This window comes from Gorilla gorilla, chromosome 17 (assembly GCF_029281585.2).
Source record: "Gorilla gorilla gorilla isolate KB3781 chromosome 17, NHGRI_mGorGor1-v2.1_pri, whole genome shotgun sequence".
Classification (NCBI taxonomy): Eukaryota; Metazoa; Chordata; class Mammalia; order Primates; family Hominidae; genus Gorilla; species Gorilla gorilla.
Genome location: NC_073241.2, coordinates 91,418,439 through 91,440,622, shown reverse-complemented (window position 1 = coordinate 91,440,622; position 22,184 = coordinate 91,418,439). Strand labels below are relative to the sequence as shown.

Sequence of the window (22,184 nt, the reverse complement as noted above, 5' to 3'; positions counted from 1 at the left end):
TATATGGTTTTACTACATTAAAACACTTTACTCTTTTAAAATATATTTCTAACTGTCATTTACCAGGGACACTATGCCACTTTCATTTCCTTTGCTTCATTCTCTTTAATGATTATTACCATGTTCAAGTTCTCTAAAAAAGTAATATATCCTGGTGGTGTATTTTTAATAATAGTCTGCAGATATTTCCAGTGGTAACTTTTCCAATTTTATATTTTATTATTCTGTAATGGAAGTAAGGCCATTAGTGTTTATTATAATTTTGTATAATGCTTTAATGTATCTTAAATAATTTCCCCCAAGTAATTTTAATTATTTGAGTGTATGTGAAATTGGCTGGAATGGGAATTATATCTAGGCATTCTTAGAACTCATAACAGTGCTAGAAGTAGACATAATTTATGTTTGCAAAAAAGGAAGCTGAAGCTGAGGAGGATTACGTTACTTATTAAAGGCCACTCAGATAGCATGTGAGGGACTGAGACTTTAATCCAGAGCAGTCTTGGGCCAGAGAGTGCCTTTTCATGTTTATCCTGATATTCAGTTTATTGAGAAAAAAATATGTTTTTATATTGATATGTTAACAAGATTTCATAGCTGATAGTTCTTCTTTATTCATTAATCTGATAATACAGCCAATATTTAACTGAGTGTATGGTACAATGCTAGATGCTGGCAAGGGTGTCCGATCTTTTGGCTACCCTAAGCCACATTGGAAAAAGAATAATTGTCCTGGGGCACACATAAAATACACTATCAACAGCTGATGAGCTTTAAAAAAAAATTTTGCAAAATACCTCATTATGTTCTAAGAAAGCTTATGAATTTGTGTTGGCACCACATTCAAAGCTGTCCTGGACCACAGGTGGCCTGTGGGCTGCAGACTGGACAAGCTTGCTGTATAGGCTATACAAAGAAATAAAAGATTCAGATTCTGCCATCAAGAAGCTTAGAATTTAGTAAAGTAGGTAAGAGATGTACACATATAACCACCTTACCAGGCATAAGTCACTATATCTACACTCGACTACAAAAGAAAACTTTAAGATATATAAAGTGTTTGGGATAATAAAAAGACTATCATATTTTAAATGTGAGAGCTGACTTTAGGGTGACGATAACAGGAAAAAGTAAGTCTTGGTGGGAGTTTAACAGTCAGAATCTAGGGAGAGGTTGAGAATTAAAGCAAACTGAATGATGTAAACAGAGGCAGATTTGGGAAGATGTACTGTTCTGCTGGGATAATAGTAGTATGTATTGAGCCCCACTGTTCCAGGACTGCCCTGGGTGCTTTATGTAAGTTATTTAGGTAGGCTTAACACTACCCTAAATTTGGTGGTTATGATTCTCATAATATAGATGGAGGGATTTAGGCTCAGAAAAATTACCTGTTTTCCACAAGGACACATGGGTTTTAAATGACAGAACCCATATTTTCTGACGCTTGAATTCTTTCTCTTTCTATGCCATGCTTCCTTCAAAATAAATAGTTCACTTTGTATAGAATGTGGGAGGTTTGTTCGAGGGACTGATAAGAAATAATACAATATAGATTAGGCTGAAGTAATCAAAGGCTTCAAATGCTGGACTACAGCATTTACACTTTATTTAGTGAGGAGTTGGTACGTTAATAAAAACCAGAGAAATAGAACCAGGAGGCTATATATATATATATATTATATATATACATGTTTATATATATATATGTATTTATATATATATATATTATACTTGAAGTTCTAGGGTACATATGCACAATGTGCAGGTTTGTTACATATGTACACATGTGCCATGTAGTATAAGAAATTGGCTTATGTGATTGTGGGGCCTAGTTAGGCAAGTCCTAAATTCACAGGTCAGGCTGTCAGGAAAGGCAGACTGAACTCGCCAGCAGGAGCTGAAGCTGCACTCAACAGGTAGAATTTCTCCTTTAGGGAACCCTTAGTTTTGCTCTTAAAGGTTTTCAACGGATTGAATGAGGACCACCCAGATTATCTAGGATAATCTCCTGTACTTAAAGTCCCTGACCTTTACACCATGCAGACTATCACTAGTGAATTACACTGATGAATTCTCTGTTTTGGCAGGTGATTGGGAATAGTGCATATGACTGAATGAAGTTTCTATTGGGTGGGCAATAGAGAGAGAAGCTTAGATAGCATGTCACATTGGAGCTTGAATAGATAAGACATTGTTCCAAATGATAATTAAGTCCCATACCTTATTATGGATTAAATAGGCTTTTGCGAGTTATCCAGAGAACTCAATCAACATTTATAAAATTATTCCTAAAAGGAAACATGTTCAGAATTCTGAACAAGTTACTTGCAAACAAACTTTAAGGCCATAGTCACTTTTAAGTTGAGAATTGCTTAATTGCAGCAATTCCAGGTTATCTAGGTTTTTCCTAATATGCTCCTCAAATAATAAATTTTTTTCCTTGTCTTAATGCAGCTCTTTGATTAATCATCTAGTAGTATAACCACTGAAAGAAAGTAATAGGTTTTCTTCACTTTATAAAATCTCTTTTAAAACCTATCAATTACCATTGGTTTGGAAGTGTTTCAATGTTTTGTTTGATTTTTCAGAAACCAAGCCATCTCCTGCCTTGTAGTTTTGTAGCTGTTGGCATTTTAGTAGCATTTTTTCTGCTGATTCAAGCCTGTCCCTGGACATATTATGTATATGGTTTGTTGCCAGTGCCAATATGGTATGCGGTTCTAAGAGAGTAAGTAATGCATCTTGCTGCCTTGTTTTTTCACTTCATTGACGTTAAATCTGTATTTAAAATGCATCGGATTTCTGTACCATAAGTCATCAAATATATTTATAATACTGTACTTTCACATCTCCAGTCCCTCTCACTTCATTTATAACTGCATAAATGTTGCGTAGGATATAAACATTCTTTTTGTTGTACTTTTCCTTTTTGACTTCATCTTTGTTTTTCTGAAGTGGCAGTGTTCACTTCTTTGTGTATCTTTTATAGAAAAAAATGGAATAAAGGTAACGATTAATATTGATCATACTATGCTTAGGCTAACTTGCATTTTGAACTTGTGTCATCATCTCAGATTCCAATATATCTTCATATTTGACAAAGATATTTGCATGTTTTATTTCCATACATTTTGACTCCTCCTTTCCTAGCGATCATGTAGATGTAGATAAATTAAACTTTGTAGTTAAATCTAATACGGTTATATTTACACACAGAGATTAGTCTATATTTTTCACGTGTGCTGTGGTTCTACCTGTAAGTGCTTCCTCACAGGTTATACTTAAAATAGAGTGTATTGTTAACATTGTAGAAAACATTAGAAGTAAGGCTCTTTGGTGAGTTTCAAACACTTTTAATAAAACCACTAGAAGGGAGTACTAGTTCATGCTCACTGGCAGCTGGAGTCATGTGGCAGATCTTATTGGTTTCTGTTTTTACACCAGTAATCTATAATTTAAACTTAGTCATGGATATCAAAGTATTTTCTGAGCAAACCAGACCCCTAAAGTCAATGAAAGAATGAGAGCCTGTTATAATAAGGGTATCCCCAAGGTTGGCTTAACATGTGCATCATGACACTATGCATACTTTTATTCTAATTTTTCTTAACTTTAGCTTTGACTGCTTCTTTCTTCTTTTAAAACATGATGTATTAAAAATATTTCAGAGTTGGCTGGGCACAAGGGCTCACGCCTGTAATCCCAGCACTTTGGGAGGCTGAGGCAGGTGGATCACTTGAGGTCAGGAGTTCGAGACCAGCTTGACCAACATGGCAAAATGTTTCTACTAAACATACAAAAATTAGCTGGGCATGGTGGTATGCACCTGTAATTCCAGCTACTCAGGAGGCTGAGGCATGAGAATTGCTTGAACCCAGGAGGTGGAGGTTGCAGTGAGCCAAGATTGCACCACTGCACTCCAGCCTGAGCGACAGAGTGAGACTCTGTCTCAAAAAAAAAAAAATTAACTTAAAAATATAAAAAATTAATATTAATATGAAAATGCTTAAAATATTAACTATATGGCAAAAAGACACTGATCAAATAACATATTGTTACCTCTCCATTTGAAAGGAATAGGGTTGTTGCATACGCATATTTAACTCAGATATCTTTTTAAAAATGTCATTTAGTCTGGTTTTTAAACTTCTAGAACAAAAGGTTTTGTCTTTGCAGAAAATTGTATCTAGTACAGAACCCCTCCTGAATTATTAAATGTCCTAATCATGAAGAAAACATATATATTTAAATTTTAAGGGAAAATATGATTTTGAAAGTATGTTGTGTCCTATCTTTATCTTTTTGATAGGTTGTATAGGAAAAAGACATAAAAATTCACAGTCTTCTAAATGATTTTACAAAATCATCTGTTGATCCTCTGTGCTTATTCATTGTTAAGAATAAAAGAAACATTCCCCTTTTGACTGGTGTTAGCTTTTCTTTCCTACATGGCACCTTCCTCATTTTGATGAAATTCTGCAGCCGTTGCTTTCAGTCAGAGAAAGGTCATAAACCAAATGATACTGACCTTCTAAAATTACCTACTTAATAATGCACTACAAATGTTAACTTTTTTTCCTAGTGATGAAATGTAAAAAATACTCAAGTATGTAATACATTTTTGATGGTTATGAGTTCACTTGATTACAGTTAGTGTACAATTAGTGACATCTTAAATTGGGTTTGGAAAAGGTTATTTAGCTCAGTTAGAAAATGTAATTAAGATTTTTCCCTAACTAGATTAGGAAACCCTACCTTTATTTCATTAAGATTTAAATATAGGATTACTTGGGTGAATTTTAAAAAATTTTTCAGTTTATATGCATTTGGATTCATTGTGTTTTATATTGATGTTGTATCTGTAATTGTATGAATCCATGTTTAAACTAAGATCAAACAAGATTCATTTATTGTCATTAATGCTTATAAAAACCAAGCAAACTTTTGTGGTCATTTTCTTTCTTTCTTTCTTTCTTTCTTTTTTTTTTTTTTTTTGAGACAGCGTTTCGCTCTTGTTGTCCGGGCTGGAGTGCAATGGCATGATCTCAGCTGACTGCAGCCTCCACCTCCAGGTTCAAGCGATTCTCCTGTCTCAGCCTCCTGAGTAGCTGGGATTACAGGCATGTGCCATCACGCCTGGCTAATTTTGTATTTTTAGTAGAGATGGGGTTTCACCATGTTGGCCAGGCTGGTCTCAAACTTGTGACCTCAGGTGATCCGCCCTCTTCAGCCTCCCAAAGTGCTGGGATTACAGGCCTGAGCCACTGCACCTGGCCGATCATTTTCAAATTAATTCAGAAATTACATTTTCCCTAAAATACTTCTAGATTAAAAAAAAATTAGGTAAGTAAAGCCCTTGAAACAAATCCATTAGAGCTTATTTTAGTTTTTGAATAATCTATAAATGGAAAATTCTCTAGTGTTTTAACTTTGTGCAAAGTTTGTATTTTTATACTATGTATGACCTAACTTTAAAATTCAGTCAGTCTTTTTATTTGAAACAGATTTCAAGTTATTCAGGACCTTGTTGCATCAGTGTTGACCTATCCTCTGAGCCATTTTGTTGGGTACCTGTTAGCCTTTACCCTTGGAATTGAAGTATTAGTAAGTAACTTACCAGATTACAACATTTGCAAATTTCTTTTATATATTTGTAACTAGTATTAAATGACCTTATTTTTCATTCCTTCTTTGGAATGCATTACTAGGTTCTCAGTTTTTTCTACCGCTATATGCTTACCGCTGGACTTACTGCCTTTGCAGCTTGGCCATTTCTCACTCGGCTGTGGACTCGAGCAAAGGTATGAGTACTCATTTTGACATAGGACAGATTAGTAACTACTTTGTTTTGACACGTGTGTAACTCAAGGAACTGTTTATTTTTAAAGAAAAGGGTAGAATGTGTTCTTACATAAAAGAGCCTAGTCATATTGATAGGAGGACTGACATTACCTTTAAGGTTTCAGTAATTCACTTAGACTTTCACATCAAAATGGGCCAGTTATGTGGTAATTGAAATGCTATATAAGTTGTACTGATATGTCCATCTCTGAAGCATTTCCTGGATTTGTTTAGTTTCAAATATCTTGATAATGGACCAGGCGAGGAGTCGCCCAGAGCAGCACAGCCCAGTGGCTTAGGGGTCTGCACTCTGTGAGTCACAGGAAACACCTCCCTCGTTACCCTGAGCCACTCAGTTTTTTTTTTTTTTCTGGATAAGTATGTATTTATTATAGATTATTAAAAATATAGTCAGTCTTGATTTTCTTCCTTCAGCTACGTAGGGAATTACAATGTGCTTCTACAAAGAATGCTCTTATATTTCCACTTTGATACTTTTTGATAGAAGTAGCAGGAAGATATCTTCTTTCTACTCTGAGAATTTATAAAAAAATCTTCAATGAATGGGATTATTGATCTTTTAATTTGTGAGGGATCTTAATCTAATTACAAAAGTAGTTTTACTTATTTTCCTTCTGGGCTCAGTTGTTCGGTGATTATTGTAGGTCACCTTTTTTATAGATGTCTTCGTCAATATATGGTCTAACCTAAATTGAATGAAGCACTTTATGCAGGTTTAAATACTGGTTATTTTATTTACTTGTCATGGACCTGGTACTACTTATATTTTAACTTCTCTGAGCTCTGTTTCGTCATCTGATGTATTGGGAATGATAATACCTGCCTCTTGAGGTTATTGTGAGAATTAAATGAGAAAGTGCTCATATTATACCTAATACTATACCTGCTATGCAACAGGACCTTCACAAATAGTAACTATTACTTTTTAAAGTAGTTAGCTGTTGATTCTGCTAGAAAGTATTTGAAAAATAAAATAATAAACAGCTGTAAGGCTTTGCATTTTCCTTTTACCTTCACAGTCATATAGTCTGTGAAACAGTAATGATAGTTTTCTATACCATATTTGTCTAAAGATAACTTTTTTCTTGATTTTAGATGACCTCACTGAGTTGGACTTTCTTCTCTTTGCTCCTGGCAGTGTTCCCGCTGATGCCGGTTGTAGGTCGAAAGCCAGACATCTCTCTAGTGTATGAATAATATTGTATTTTATTCTATTTTCAATACAGTTTTTTTTCTCAATTAACACTGTAAAATTTGAACCTAATCTTGGTCAAGAATATAAAATCATGTGAACTAACGGGAATTTAAAATACCAATATCAAACCATTAGTCATGATTTTGGCCTAGGTTCTAAGAGTCATTAAACCTCCTAGTAGATGCTTTCGGGCTTTCATAATGAAATTGTGCCACTGATAACTTAAAATCCCGCCCATTTTTTTTTTGTTTAAGTCTAGAAGGTTTTCTTTCTTTTATGCTTGGAGGAATCAGTAAAAGTTTTAGTTTCACGTGAAAAAACGTTCTGTTGCCAAAACAAAAAGGTCTCAAAGCTACTGTGTTAGCCCTCTTTGCTTTAATCATGTCCACACTAAAATGTCATGTAAAAATTAAATTTTCTGCTATTCTAAATTGAATGTAAAGATCTCCATGGGAGGAAACTCTATTTACCTTGCCAGCTTTCCCGTGTTTAACCACTCAAATTGTTTGAAAATTCTTCTGCATATATTACCTAAATTCCCTACCGTGCTGCCATATTTATTTCTCTTCAATAGACCTAAATAAATTTATAAAATAACTGGTTACCTTTGCTTTTAACTGCACTTTATTGTCCAGTAAATTATGGGCTGTTTGAGTGTGTGTATGATCATTATTTCATTTAACATTTCCTCTCTTATTGTCTAATCATGGGAATTAGAAATTAAATAAATCATCTTTGTTACTTTCTTCAGAATGCTATAAGCATTTTTTAAAACATTTTAACCAAGTCTGTAATGGATAATGGTATATATTTTTAAATCAAGGAAGATTAACTAAATACTATTTTGTAAAAATATGTGCTGATTTATGAGATTCTATACATTTTCTCCTATTTGTATGAGAATACCAATATGCAATAGATCAGGAAATATCCCGGGAAGTCACTTTATTAGCAGAGCTCAAAATAATTGTATTGAATTCTAACACCATACTATCTAAGCCATACTTTATTAGAGTGTTACTAGGTAAAAACATTTTGCAACTGTCATAACCTATAAATAGTATATGACAAAATGAATTCCAATATTTTCATTTATTTCTTGCTTCAGATAGCTCTGTAAGCTCTTGTATTGTTTCTATAAAGCCCCTTTCCTTCCCTTTGTCAGTCTCTGCCTATCAGTCCTGCTCAAGCAGTATTGGCATAGTTGAGCAGAATTTATCATATGCTAAAAGGGAAGGAAATTGTATAAATTTGCCACTTGCGTATTCTATTAAAGATGAATGTGGGAAGCAAATAAACTTGTTAAAATATGAGAAATCTAATTTATATTTTAGAAAATTATATTGTTTCCCTCTAAATTTAAATTGCTCAGTGATTTTAAGTTTATCCTACTAGCTATATTTGCAACTTATTTATTTTGATTCCTGGTTCATGGGGAAATTTCTACTCTCCTTTTCATCTGTCACAGCATCTCCCTTCTTCAGAAAATTACAAAGATGTGATTTTGTGAAACATTTAAGGATACAATTAAAGGAAAAAGCAAACGTGTACAACATGGTTGTGATGTCTGTTATCTGTTACTCCAGTGTTCTAAAGTAAAAACATATTTGCCAATAAGTTTAAATACCAAATTATTTTAAAAATTAAGAAAGAGAAAAAAAGCAAAGAATCTTGATCATATGTGACTATTTTTTCCTAAATTTTAATGATAATCCATGTTGAATATACGATTACCTTTCTCCTTAGGATTCTCAAAGAGTGTATTTGAAGCATCACAACCAACCATCAAGCATTTTTCTGGGGATTCCTGCTTTGCATTCTTCTTAGGTGTCCACCTCTGCTTTTTGCTCTTTCTTTTTTCTCTTCAACCAGTTCCTTTTCTCTTAGTTCTATTTGGGTTCTGGATTTCATCCTCAGCATAATTCTGGCTGTGCTATGTTATTCAGATGTTAAGGAGGTGAGAAAGAGCTCAACAATAGGGCACCATTTCCTTGGTATCAGTCACCTTTGACTTTAGGAAACATACTATACCTGGTGTGTTTCCTTACTGTTATTTCATTACTGTACAAATGCCTCACCTGCATGCCACCCATGTGACCACTGCCTACCCCTTCCCTCAGCCAGGAGCAGCTAAGGAAAATACCAAGGTCTGTCACAGAAGGGAGCTGTTTTTCCTGCTAGAAATAATGTGGGTTATATATGTAGATACTTTTTGCATGAGTAAGTTTCATAATCACAAAATACATGTTGTAGATACTGATAATATACTTGTTTAGCTATCTTTTATATTGTAAATTTTTGTAAATTTGCCCAATTCAGGCTAAATATTATAGTATTTGATATGCCTAAAATTTTTTTAAATTAAATTATAGAAGCAAGGTAGAGATACTTAGAAAATTGTGGGGAGAGGTTACAAATAACCCCATCCAGCAGTATCTTTATCCTAAGATTAAAAGTTTTCTTAAAATCTTAAAACTTAAAAGTTTTCTTAAAAATCTGAAAATGTACCCATTTTGCTACTTCCTCTTGATTAAGCCAAATGACTGAGAGGTTCTGTATTAGAGTAAGATGTCTCATATTTTCATCTGATATGTGTTCGTAAATATCTGAAGAAAATTTAAAATTAATTGTATTTCAAAACAGGATGGGTTCAGGCTTGCTGGTTCTTCTGCTATCCCTGTGTGTTGTAACATCTCTCATGAAAAGAAAAGATAGCTTTATAAAGGAAGAGCTATTGGTACATCTATTACAGGTCAGTTACAGATTTTCAATACTATGTTATACTAATGATATACTGAAATGTATCTTATGGTTATATTTAATTATGTTCATAAAATGCCATTACCTTTATGCTACTTAGTATCTGCCAGCTGAGAAGAAAGCTTTCATTTAAGATGCTACATGGAAATGTGTTCTTTAAGAGGTATGAAATAGCAAAAGGTCCATAAGAGGCAGCCCAGAGATGCCTGAAGAGCAGAGGTTATGGAAACCGTATTGACCAAAAAGTTGAACTGAAAAGGGCTTCGTCTGGACTGAGATTCTACATTGTCCTCATCTGGGTCAGGGAAGGTCACTTCTTTGAAGTGAAAGCAGCCTGGGGTATGTTTATATTAAGAATAGCCAGTTTAAGACTTCAGTTAATGTCCCAGGTGAAAATAAACTTCAGAATGGTTGGTGGCTTTGGTGTGGTGAAAATAACTTTGAACTTGATGTTTCAAAATTGAGTCAGTTCCCAGTTACGCTGCATACTAGATGGGTACTTTTTAGTAATTTGATTTCAGTTTGTGTGTTTTTTTTGTTTTTTGTGTGTGTTTTTTTGAAATGAGGTCTTACTCTTGTCACCCAGGGTGGAGTGCAGTGGCACAATCTCAGCTCAATGCAACCCCTGCCTTCCAGGTTCAAGCGATTCTCCTGCCTCAGCTTCTTGAGTAGCTGGGATTACAGGCGAGAGCCACTACGCCTGGCTAATGTTGTATATTTAGTAGAGTCGGGGTTTCACCACGTTGGCCAGGCTGGTCTTGAGCTCCTGACCTCAGGTGATCCACCCACCCCGGCCTCCCAAAGTCCTGGGATTACAGGCGTGAGCCACCACACAGCCACTTCAGTTTGTTTTTAATCTGTAGAGATGATATCTGATAGGGTTGTGACAGAGATCATATCATGTGATAGTCTATAAAATGACAACTTTGTCCATAGATAACGATGGAAAACATGTTTTTCTTTTTAACTGAATAAATAAATAAATAACCACGTCTAGACCACAGACAAAAAGCAAAACTCATATGAGTGTTTTCAAAAAATTTCCTCAAGAATAGAGCTTGGATAGTAGATGGTATTTCCAAGAACACTCTGAAATAAAAATATACAACATTTGAAAGATTACATCACAAGTTAAATTCATTTTTGGAGAGCAACAGGGAACTTATAAAAAGAGAAGAATTTTTTTGTTAAAAATCCTGTCAAACCATTGGAACATATGTTTCCTTTTAAATGGTACTCTGACTGGCTTTACACTTAAGCCATAGTAGCTTTGACAGAATGTATCCAGAATAATAAGTACTTTGACAGAAGTGAATGTTTCTGAATCTCTCTCTAGGGTAGCCAAGAATATCATGCTAACATTCTTACGTGCTTTGTTAGACATACCCCTGAGTATTAGGTAACTCTGTTACAAAATTCATTTTTGCATTAGGTTTATTAACTTGCATCAGTTCCTGTACTGTCCACTTATTTCATTGATTCCAAGATACACATTTTTTCCACATTTAAATATCTCAGAAATAAGAATGTCTTACATTCTTGCTAGTTATAGTCTTTCACTACCTTCTCTTTTTTTAACCTATTTCATCTTTGTCTTTAGGTGCTGAGCACAGTGCTCTCCATGTATGTTGTGTATAGCACCCAGAGTAGTCTACTCAGGAAGCAAGGACTGCCTCTCATGAATCAAATTATTAGCTGGGCAACATTAGGTAAGAGGCCACTCAAACCAAGTGAGGTAATTTGACATCAACTTAGTTATTTTAAAATGATCTGTTTATGTCTGTATCATTGTTATTGAAAGAAATAATTTTGTTGCAGGAAAATAATAATAACTAGCTATTCTATCTCTTGCTGGAATTTAACAAAGAGAATTTTTATGTGCATGCATGTGTTAATAAGATAATTTGATAGAATATTTATGACCTGATAATAAAGCTATGTATTTATTAACATCTCATAAGATTTGACTAAGTGATTCCAAAAGAGATAAGGGTAAAGAGGATCTTATGCTTCATTTTCGTGCCAATTCATTAATTCTCTGTTCTTACACAGGGACTGGGAAATGTTTAAATTTTATCTGTTTCCCTTCCTGAAAATAACATCGACTAGTATACCTTACATATTTTTTAAAGCTAGTTAGACATTTGAAAGCATATTTTTCTATGTAGTCCTTTTAATTAGGAATGTTGGAATATATGTGTGAAGCAAACATGTAATTTAAGGACTTAGGTTTTCCCTTCCAGTTGGAAGACAAGAGCAAGTTTTGAGCCCAAGTTTTTTGTTCAGAAAAGACACTTTGTAATGCCTGTGAATAATTTGACATATGCTTTAACTTTTACATCTTTTGATGATTTTTGTTGTTTGGGTCATGGGGGCCCACCCCTCATGAGTGGCTGTACTAACTGACATTCCCACCAACAATGTACAAAGGTTCCCCCTTTTCCACATCATTGCCAGCATCTGCTATTTTTTATCTTTTTGATAATAGCAATTCTAACTGGGATGAGATGATATCTCATTGTGGTTTTGATTTGCATTTCTTTGAAGATTAGTGATAGTGAATATTTTTTCATATACCTGTTGGCCATTTGAATGTCTTCTTTTGAGAAATGTCTACTCAGATCATTTGCCCATTATTTAGTTGGATTAATAGGTTTTTTGCTGTTGAATTGTTTGTACTTTTTATATATTTTGGTTATTAATTCCTTGTCAGATGGGTAGTTTGCAAATATTTTCTCCCATTCTGTAGGTTGTCTCTTCACTCCGTTGATGGTTTCCTTTGCTATGCAGAAGCTTTTTAGCTTGATATAATCCCCTTTGTCTACTTTTGCTTTTGTTGCCTGTGCTTTTGAGGTCTTACCCAAAATATCTTTGTCAGACTACTGTCCTGAAGTGTTTTCCAAATGTTTTCTTCTAGTACTTTATGGTTTCAGGTCTTACATTTAAGCCTTTAATCCATTTTGAGTTGATTTCTTTTTTATGTGGTAAGAGATAAGGGTCTTGTTTTATTGTTTGGAAAATGGATATTCCATTTTCCTAGCACCGTTTATTGGAGAGACGGTCCTTTCCTCAATGTATGTTCTTGGTGCCTTTGTCTAAATGAGTTGGCTATAAATATGTGGAGTTATTTCTGGGTTCTCTATTCTGTTCCATTCATCTATGTGTCTGTTTCTATGCCAGTACCATGCTGTTTGGGTTACTATAGCTTTGTAGTTTACTTTGAAATCATGCCTTCAGCCTGACTTCATGATGCCTCCAGCTTTGTTCTTTTTTTAAAAGCTCAAGATTGCTTTGGCTATTCAGAGTCTTTTGTGGGCCCACATGAATTTTAGGATTTTTTCTATTTCTGTGAAGGATGTCATAATTTTTGTTTTATATATGTTGTTTGAAGCAAAATATTCATAACTATTACATTATCATTGTGGAATGTCACTTTTAACATCACAAAGTGTTCTTCTTTGCTTTATTGATTGTTTTTGGTCTGAAGTATACTTTGGTATCAGGATTGCAACTCTAGATTTCGTGCTGTTTCCATTTGCCTTTATTTTTAGCCTTTTTGAATCACTGTGTTTTAAGTTTAGTTCCTGTATTCTGCATAGAGTTAGGTTTTGCTTTATATGCCAATTCGACAAATTTTTTTCTTTTAACTAAAAAGGTGAGTTGAGCTCATTCATGTTTACTAACATGACTCGTAGGCTTGTTCTCAAGAAGCATATAAAACACTGCATAATGTGTAAGTGTGCTCTACTACAACAAATTGAAGATTCTGTCAAGAAGATTCTGTCAAATCTTATGTTGTAGCAGAGCACACTTATACATTATGCAGTGTTTTATATGCTTCTTTCTCTATTTGGAGTATCCTATATGATTTTATTTATTGTCCTTATTGATTTGATTATTGTTTTGGAATGGTGAGGAGATTCAGAATCAGTTTACTGCTATTGTTCGCCAAACATGAAAGTTTCTCTGGGCATGTATTTTAAACAAGATCTTTTCTCCTTGGGATTGGTAGAGCTAGGTTCTAGAGGATACCTACAAAATGATGTAAGACATGAAATAGTTAACTCATAGGTAAGTCATCAGTATCTCCAAAGATCTCTTTTAGGCACAGATACACCATGGTCTAGCTTTAATGAGCATTTTTGCTTAATATGCTGTGATCTCCAAATGGATGGTATATTTTGAAATTGGTTCTACTTATGTCATTTAGAATAGAGACTCTTATTTCCCCTTTATTACCTTATCAATCATTTAGACAAAAGTAAAACAAGGACAGAAAATGTGTACAGTTTTACAGAAGAGGTCTCATTTGAACTGACTTCTATTATTTGCTTTTTTTTTTTTATTTCTTAACAACCACCGTATGTCCAACAGATTAACTGACTTTTAAAATCAGACATATTGAAATGTTATTCCTTCCAGTTAAAATATGTATCACTTTATTATGATTGGAACTACACATCTGGAAAAAAAGTCAGAAGCTACTCATCTAAGGGCATTAAAAAATGTAACTTCATAGTCTTAAATCTTGCAGTGACTTGACTTTAGGTGAAATTGACATTACATGTAACTTAATTTAGAAGATGTTGACTAATAATAACCACTAATAATAACCACAGTTAACAGTTACTAAGCACTATGTGCTAGGCACTATGCTCAGGGAACATTGTATAGGTGAAATTGTATTTAATCCTCACAACTTTTTAATGTTATCTCTATTTGACAGGTGGGTAAATTTCTGCTTGGATCAGTTAATGAACTTGCCCTATGGTTTAAACAGTTAGTAAGTGATTCAGCCGGGATTTCATCCCAACTTGTCTATCTTCAACCTCTAGAGCACTAGGGGGATTAGGAAGTTATGCACATTTCCTTCCCAGAATAGAGATGGAGGAGTTTATGTTTGGCCACCCCACCCACTTCATCTGCCCTTCCTCCACTTGGGTAGTTGCTTTTATTATCCCGGGGGAGAGTCGATACAACTCTCATACATGGTGAAGTCATTCCTGTTTCTCTTTTCCAAGGGGCATACTGCAACTGTCAGTGCATACTTTACAGTGGGAAAACTTGGAGAAGGAATGGGTTAGGAAAAAATCAGTTTCTGAGGAGTAAGTTGTCTTTGAACTAAGATATAAATGCCTAATTAAGCAAAGAGTGCTACATCTTGAGTAATACTTTTATTTCATTAGAAAATAATTCATTTTTGAGTTAATATTATTACAGTTATCTGGGCTGAATATAAATTGAGAAAATATGGGCGTAGTTAAAAAAATGAAATGTAATGTTAATTAAAAATGTGAGGCTTGACTATGATTAGGGGAAATGTAGCCTCATGTTCAAGGTCACAAAACAATAAATGCCATAAATGATACTAGATTATTCAGGGCTTCTACAGTAACTTTTTTTTTTTTTTTTTTTTTTTAAGATGGAGTTTCACTCTTGTCACCCAGGCTGGAGTGCAATGGTGCAATCTCGGCTCACTGTAACCTCTGCCTCCCGGGTTCAAGCGATTCTCCTACCTCAGCCTCCTGAGTAGCTGGGATTACAGGCGCCTGCCACCACACCCAGCTAATTTTTGTATTTTTAGTAGAGACGGGGTTTTATCATGTTGGCAAGGCTGGTCTCGAACTCCTGACCTCAGGTGATCTGCCCACCTCGGCCTCCCAAAGTGCTGAGATTACAGGCGTGAGCCACCACACCCGGCCCTACGCTAACATTTTTTTTTGTGTCTCTTATACTGACAGATGACCTGTTCTGTTTCATTGCAGCCTCTTCCTTGATTGTGCCACTACTGAGTTCTCCAGTTCTCTTTCAGCGATTGTTCAGCATACTTCTTTCATTGATGTCAACCTACCTACTTCTAAGCACAGGGTATAAACTTTTTAACAATTTAATTTTATGGCAGCAAGTTTTAAATGGTATATTGATATTTTCTCTATTAGTATTTAACTTCTGGAAGTAAAAAATGTTTTCTAAATCTTGAGGGATACATTATAAATATTTTCTTCTCTGTGAGAACTGTATCTGACTTGATCTGTAATCTTCTGTTTTCTGTTTTTTAAATCCATTTCATGGTATTGCTTGCTGTCTTTGTCTTTCTCTTTTCTGAAGTTGCTAAAATACCATTTAACTATAATGTTAAAAAATTCTGATTGTGGAAGAATTTTGTCTCACTGATTTTTATTTTTATTGCATTCCTTGTATTCATTTTAAATTATGCTTTGATTTGTCCATTCTTCTTTGAATATAGTATTTTTTTAATCTTACATATCTCACAGTTCAAATATTCATTTGATTCAGAGAACCTTCAGAATATTTTCCCAAAACTTTTAAAGATTTTTATTTAAGACTGAAATTTTCTTACCAAAACAAAACAAAAAATCAGCAGCCTGACTTGGGGTAAATCCCAAAGCATTTTCTAGAACTCAGTGAAGACAGGGATATACTCTGTCCATTAACTTTGAAGAATTCTTTTCTTGCTTTTGAATTTTGTCCTTACTTAAATCTTTATGAGGGCAAGAAATGTGCACATTATAACAAACAATGACTAGAACAAACAGTGAATAAACACCACTCATAAACAGTTTGAATTTTGGCCCAAATACAGAATCTTGATTGAAGTTAGACTAAACCTAGGGATTCACCATTATGCTATGAGATTATTCACAGTTCAAATGATTTTGTAAAGCCATTTGGGGTCTAAGGCTCAGGTTCTCCCTTTTGGAAACTTAGTTGTCATAGTTCAAAATTAGAGAGATGTTCTCAAAGTCTTCCCACAGTAGACTCTAACACCCTAAGTGACCTAGACCCCAGGAGTTCTTGTAGTCTCATATAAGAGATGATCCAGTGGGGCCCTAAACCCTTTTTTCACCAAAGCTGTCTATCTCCTTTTGTTTCCCTTCCCCCTGCCTAACCAGATGTGGGCCACAGCTCTGAAGATGTGATATGAATGTCATGGAAATTTTTACCAGTTACCTAATAAGATTATAAGATAGGCTTCCTTTGAGATTTAGACCTTTGAAATAGAACTTTAAAATAAAACTGGAAATTTATGAGCATCTGTTATTCAAGAGTGATGAACATCATGAAAGCTTAAAATCTTTCACAGTTTTCCCCCTTTATTAGTGAAATTTCAGGATAAATAATTTTGTTAAATTAGAATCTATGAGAGTAAAAATGAATTCAACTATGCACAACTTTTTAATCTATATAAGGAAGCAGAAGTTAAAATAATTTCTATTCTAACCTACCATTTCAGGAAGACTTGTGAGTTTTACTAAGAGATCACACCCAGAGGTTGACTTAAGGAAATAAATGTTTGAAAGCATCCAGAAATATGTACTAAATTCTGTACAGTCTCTTAATCAATAGGCCTTTCTCTTCTTTGAACTCTCAAATTCTAAAGCAATAAACAGATTTAAAGGGATGTGTAGTTGACTAAAAAATGTAAACAAATATAAAAATAGATCTGATTTGCTGGATTAGAAAAGGAGAGAAAGAAGCAAGGATAATGGAAGTTTAATTTTGAATGAAAAAACTATTTCATAATGTAGCATGAGTTAATCATGTAACTTACATAGGGGATAAGTATTTTAAATCATCAATTTAATAGTCATAGGAGATGCCAAAACAAATTATCATAATAAGCATAATCATAATCATAACTTATTTTAAGAAAATCTAAAAAGTGAAAATTTATACCTAAAATCAGAATAATAAGGCACTATATGACCTTGTTAATGAATTCATTAAGAGATACACTATTCAACATCAGAAAGTATATCTAGCTTTGCCAAAAAAAATTAAAAAGAGTATCTTGAAATAGCACAGTTCAGTGATTTCAATCAGTACATCTTCTCAGTGTCAAATCAGTTTTGCAAAACACAGTCCACCTGTTATGATTCAGCCTCACCATTTTGGATGACCTGGATGGTTCTCTACGTAAATTAGTGAATATTCAGAATTACAGAGTATTTAAAAGAAATGTAGTTATATTATAATATAGAAATATAGCAGCAGTAATCCTAAATTCTTACAATGCATCCTTGATTTATTGAATAAAGAAGATTCATTTTTAATCAGCACTTAATTATTTTTATGCAAATGGAGCTATTGTAATACTTGAAAATAGTTTGTTCTCTTGGTTAAAGTTGGTTAAACATTTCCCTTTGAAATTTTCTTTGCATTATTCCTTTGCTTAGCAAACTGTAATACAAAGCTAAATGCCTTGTCAGCCCTATTCAATTTGCACAGAGACCAAACCGGCAGATCCTAATTTAGTAAGTTTTCATTATGTTCTCCCTGAGCCGGTGATGACATTTAATTGATATTTCAGTTTATTAATGCAGATATACAGACTTTATATGAACTATTGATTGTCTTAAGAGATAAAGTCCCATAGGAAGATTATCTTTATCTGGTTTATTCATCTCCATTTTACAAAAGAAAGTGATCATAATGTATAGTTTTTGAAAGGAAATAAATTCTACTATTTGTAGAACTATGACATTTATGTTTTTAAATATTAGGAAACAATAACTTCATATATAACTTCAAATCTTTAAAAAAATGACGGTTGCCTTTTGTTCAGAGTATGCACCTTAATTCAATTAATCGACAGTTGTTTTTTCTTTCATATCTCCAGTGTCCAGAGCACTATGCAATCACACAGAACCATTAGTGTACTGCTAGTGTACAATAGAGTTATAAGCTGCTATAAAATAAGAACTATATTTTACAGTGTTAGGCAATTACAAAATCAAACAATTAAGTTACTGTGAGTTAATGAAGTTGTGAATTGTATGAAATGAAGACTGACTAGAGAAAGAGCTTGAATAGGAAAGCTGAGTTAGTGCCATCAATGATGTTGAACTGAACTTTAAAGAAAGGCCAAGGATACAAGCATTCTAAATATTTGTTTTTCAATTTTTAAAAAATCATTGGAAAAATAGTGTCATCACATTATCGAAAATAGGAATAAGGGATAAAATCATGTATTAACTCTACTCTTGTTAATGTTCTGGTATATTTCTTTCTCGTGTTACCCCCGTATTTGTCTTTTTAACGTAAAATTAATCACAGTACATGTTCTATTTTGGATCTTTTTTTCTAATTAACATTATTTCAGAAGCATTTTCTAGGTGGCTCATAGGCTTTCTAGCCACCATTTTAATAGATATTTAATATTTCATGATATGGATTTTGTTTCAACTTTTTATTATCACAAATAATATTTTGAGTTATGTTTTTATGCATAAGCTTTTTCATAGTCTAGATTATTTCCTTTGTTCACTTCTCGTATAGTGTATTTGGGCCATTGGGTGTGAACTTTCTTTTTTTAACTTGTAATTGTCTTAAGAACAGTGCCAATGTATAATATCTACAACAAACTATATATGAGGGGTACTATTTCATCATATCTGTAACAAATATGTAACAGTATTTGGTATTTCCATTTTTAAATAAGAATATCAAATGTTATATTAACAGGTCAAAAGTGGCACTACTTTGTACAGTTTTCTGTACTTGTTTTACTCATGATATTTTCTCATGTGTGTAGGTATCTGTTCATATCCCTGGGCCTTCTAAGTCTTATATATCAAGTGATTTGTGTATGCTTTCTGAAACCTGAATCTTTCCTTCTGCCCAGTCTTCAGTGTTATAATTTTACAATTTATAATAGCATTTAAAGTGTTTGGATTTTTTTTTGCTTTCTTATCTTTAGGAAATAGTGGCATATGCTGTAGAGTTCAGCAGTTGAAAGACTCAAAAAGGAAATAAGGCTTTGTTTTGTTTTGTAACTTCTGATTAGATAAATAACTCACTCAGCAAATATTTGTGAGCTGGGCCAGCAGTGGTAATGAGACAGACAGACTTGGTTTTCAAAGATTTTATAAAGTAATAATAGACTCTTACAGGTAGACATGTGATTAAGATGGTATAAGTACTATAATAGAGCATTTAGGGATTATGAAGGTGGAACATTTACCCCAGACAAAGCGGAAACTGTTTAGAAAAGGCTTCTATCACTGTGTTGTCTCGTGAGCATTTCTTCTTTGTTTTTGTGTCCATTTTACACTCCAGCCTGTAGGTGTACCACACATTTAATCATCCCCCTGTGGACATGTAGGTTGTTTTCTGTTTCCCCCTTCTGTAAACAATATTACAACAGATATCTTTATAATGGAAATTGTAGCACATGTCTGCTTATTTTCTCAGGGTAAATTTTTAGAAATGGCCTTATTGCATTATAGTATATGAATATTTTTGAGATTCTTAATACATAGTATCAGATGGTCTTCCAGAAAGTGTATATTCCTATAGAGAGCATATGAGAGTTCCTTTTTCATCGCATTCTTGTCAACACTGTTTTGTTTTTGAGACAGAATCTCACACTGTCACCTGGGTGGGAGTGCAGTGGCGTGATCTCAGCTTACTGCAACCTCTGCCTCCCGGGTTCACGTGATTCTCCTGCCTCAGCCTCCCGAGTTAGCTGGGATTACAGGCACACACCACCACGCCCGGCTAATTTTTTGTATTTTTAGTAGAGACAGGGTTTCACTATGCTGGCCAGTCTGGTCTCAACTCCTGAGCTCGGGATCTGCCTGCTCTGGCCTGCCAAAGTGCTGGGATTACAGGCATGAGCCACCATGCCTGGCCAACACTGTTGTTTTAATATTGGCAAATATGATATCTCACCGTTGTTTTCATTACCATATGTTATCAGTAAGGTCAAACATAATTTTCGTGTTTGTGTTCTTGTTGCGCCCATTTTTTTGAAAATTTTGAGTGTTCCTTTTCCTCTTCTATGTATGTTAATAATTTTACCTCAATAATTATCTTTTTACCTTTGTCTTCATGCCTTCTTTCTCTTTTATGTATATCTGTCATTTGCTTTATGAATGGCTTTTATATATTTCTATTATTTTAAACACATAATTATCTTAAGATTTCACATCACTCAAAAAAGATGATGTTGGAGTTAAAATTTAAATATTACTTTCCTACTTTCTTGTTAAGTTTTGTAATATTGTGACTTAGAAGTATTATCAAATTATTTTAATTTTGAGAAAGACCTCAGTGTAAATTTGCATTTTTACTTATTTTACTGTTTTTTTCTTTTCATTTCTACCTTTCCCCACCTGTTAGGTATGAAGCTCTCTTTCCACTAGTGTTGTCTTGTTTGATGTTTGTCTGGATAAACATAGAACAAGAAACTCTACAACAATCTGGTGTTTGCTGTAAACAAAAGGTAGCTGGTCAAAGTCATTGTTGTTTTTATTTGAGACTATTAGTCTCTATCCTATAAGGAAGTTGCAATGTTACTTCAAAAATTCTTTCTACTTAAAATTTTAGTGTTAAAAGTTTTAGTTGTTTGGCATTAATAATTAAGTTAAACTTAATAATAGATAAGGAAGATTTTTTACTTATCACAGAAAAGCACAATTTTGTTGTTGTATAGGTTGGGCTTTTCTTAGTGATTACTTGAGAATCATTGATTTAAAAAAAGTCAATATAAGGAAGGAATAGAGAAAAGAATGCTTTTTATCTTATTTTCTTCATATTTCACATCCAATTTTTCCTTCCGTCAATTTATCTTGGAAGAATTTTAATGTTGTCACAAGTCAATTTATGAATTTTATTATAAGGTGACATTTAAGTTTCTATTGTTATTTTTCACTTTCTGGTCATCCTAATCCAAATTGCTTATTCTGCTGCCTTAATGATTGTGGCCTCAGTCCAAATCTTAGATTGTGTATGCAACACATAATACTTTGAGTTGGCTAAAATCCAACCAATTTTTAAGGATACCTTTATCATGGTGGGCTACAGAGTTAAATTGATGTTTCTTGTCTATATTTAGAGCTGATGGTAATTCTGAGAAATTGGTGATAGAATATTTGCAGTTTTACTAAGGTCGGATAAAATGAATATTACAGAAAATACTTTCATAGTTGATCCATCGTTATCTGGCTCCAGTTGAGTTTGTAGATTGTTATTGATAATTCAGAATGATTAATTTCAATAAAGAAGAAACTTTATTGAGGCATATTTAATAATTACTGGTTTTAAACTTTTAGTCCTTGAATATTAAAATAATACATGGAAAGCAGTTTTGAGCAGATTCATGTGAATACTCAGAGATTAGCCTTAATGTTAAATATTTTGTCAGGCTGAGGATTATTGTGTTACTTTTTAAATTCTATGTTTTTAACTAAAAGCAAATATATTTCATTCTAGAAAAGAGTATTAAAACATCCCAAGAACTTACTAGAAAATTACATGGGAAGTAGGAGTGGGGAAAGTCTACCTTTAAACTCACCCATTAGTGTTCTATTTGTGGAGGGTGATTAAGCAAGAGTGCACTCAC

The 22,184-nt window shown here is 33.6% G+C and overlaps 1 protein-coding gene across 14 annotated transcripts in view; it reads left to right on the top strand.

Annotated features, from left to right (window-relative positions):
• Positions 1 to 22,184, top strand: part of PIGN (phosphatidylinositol glycan anchor biosynthesis class N) — a 291,867-nt gene that overhangs the window by 74,625 nt on the left and 195,058 nt on the right. For 7 of the 14 annotated variants that reach the window (XM_055368735.2, XM_055368734.2, XM_055368728.2 and 4 more), the window contains 9 exons: positions 2,589 to 2,728; positions 5,505 to 5,604; positions 5,709 to 5,801; positions 6,958 to 7,049; positions 9,701 to 9,809; positions 11,418 to 11,526; positions 14,839 to 14,922; positions 15,583 to 15,685; positions 20,963 to 21,065. In XM_055368735.2, the coding sequence (XP_055224710.1) occupies positions 2,589 to 2,728; positions 5,505 to 5,604; positions 5,709 to 5,801; positions 6,958 to 7,049; positions 9,701 to 9,809; positions 11,418 to 11,526; positions 14,839 to 14,922; positions 15,583 to 15,685; positions 20,963 to 21,065 (933 nt within the window). The remainder of the gene's footprint in view (positions 1 to 2,588; positions 2,729 to 5,504; positions 5,605 to 5,708; positions 5,802 to 6,957; positions 7,050 to 9,700; positions 9,810 to 11,417; positions 11,527 to 14,838; positions 14,923 to 15,582; positions 15,686 to 20,962; positions 21,066 to 22,184) is intronic. The other 7 variants (XM_055368740.2, XM_055368738.2, XM_019014269.4 and 4 more) reach the window with 1 other exon arrangement.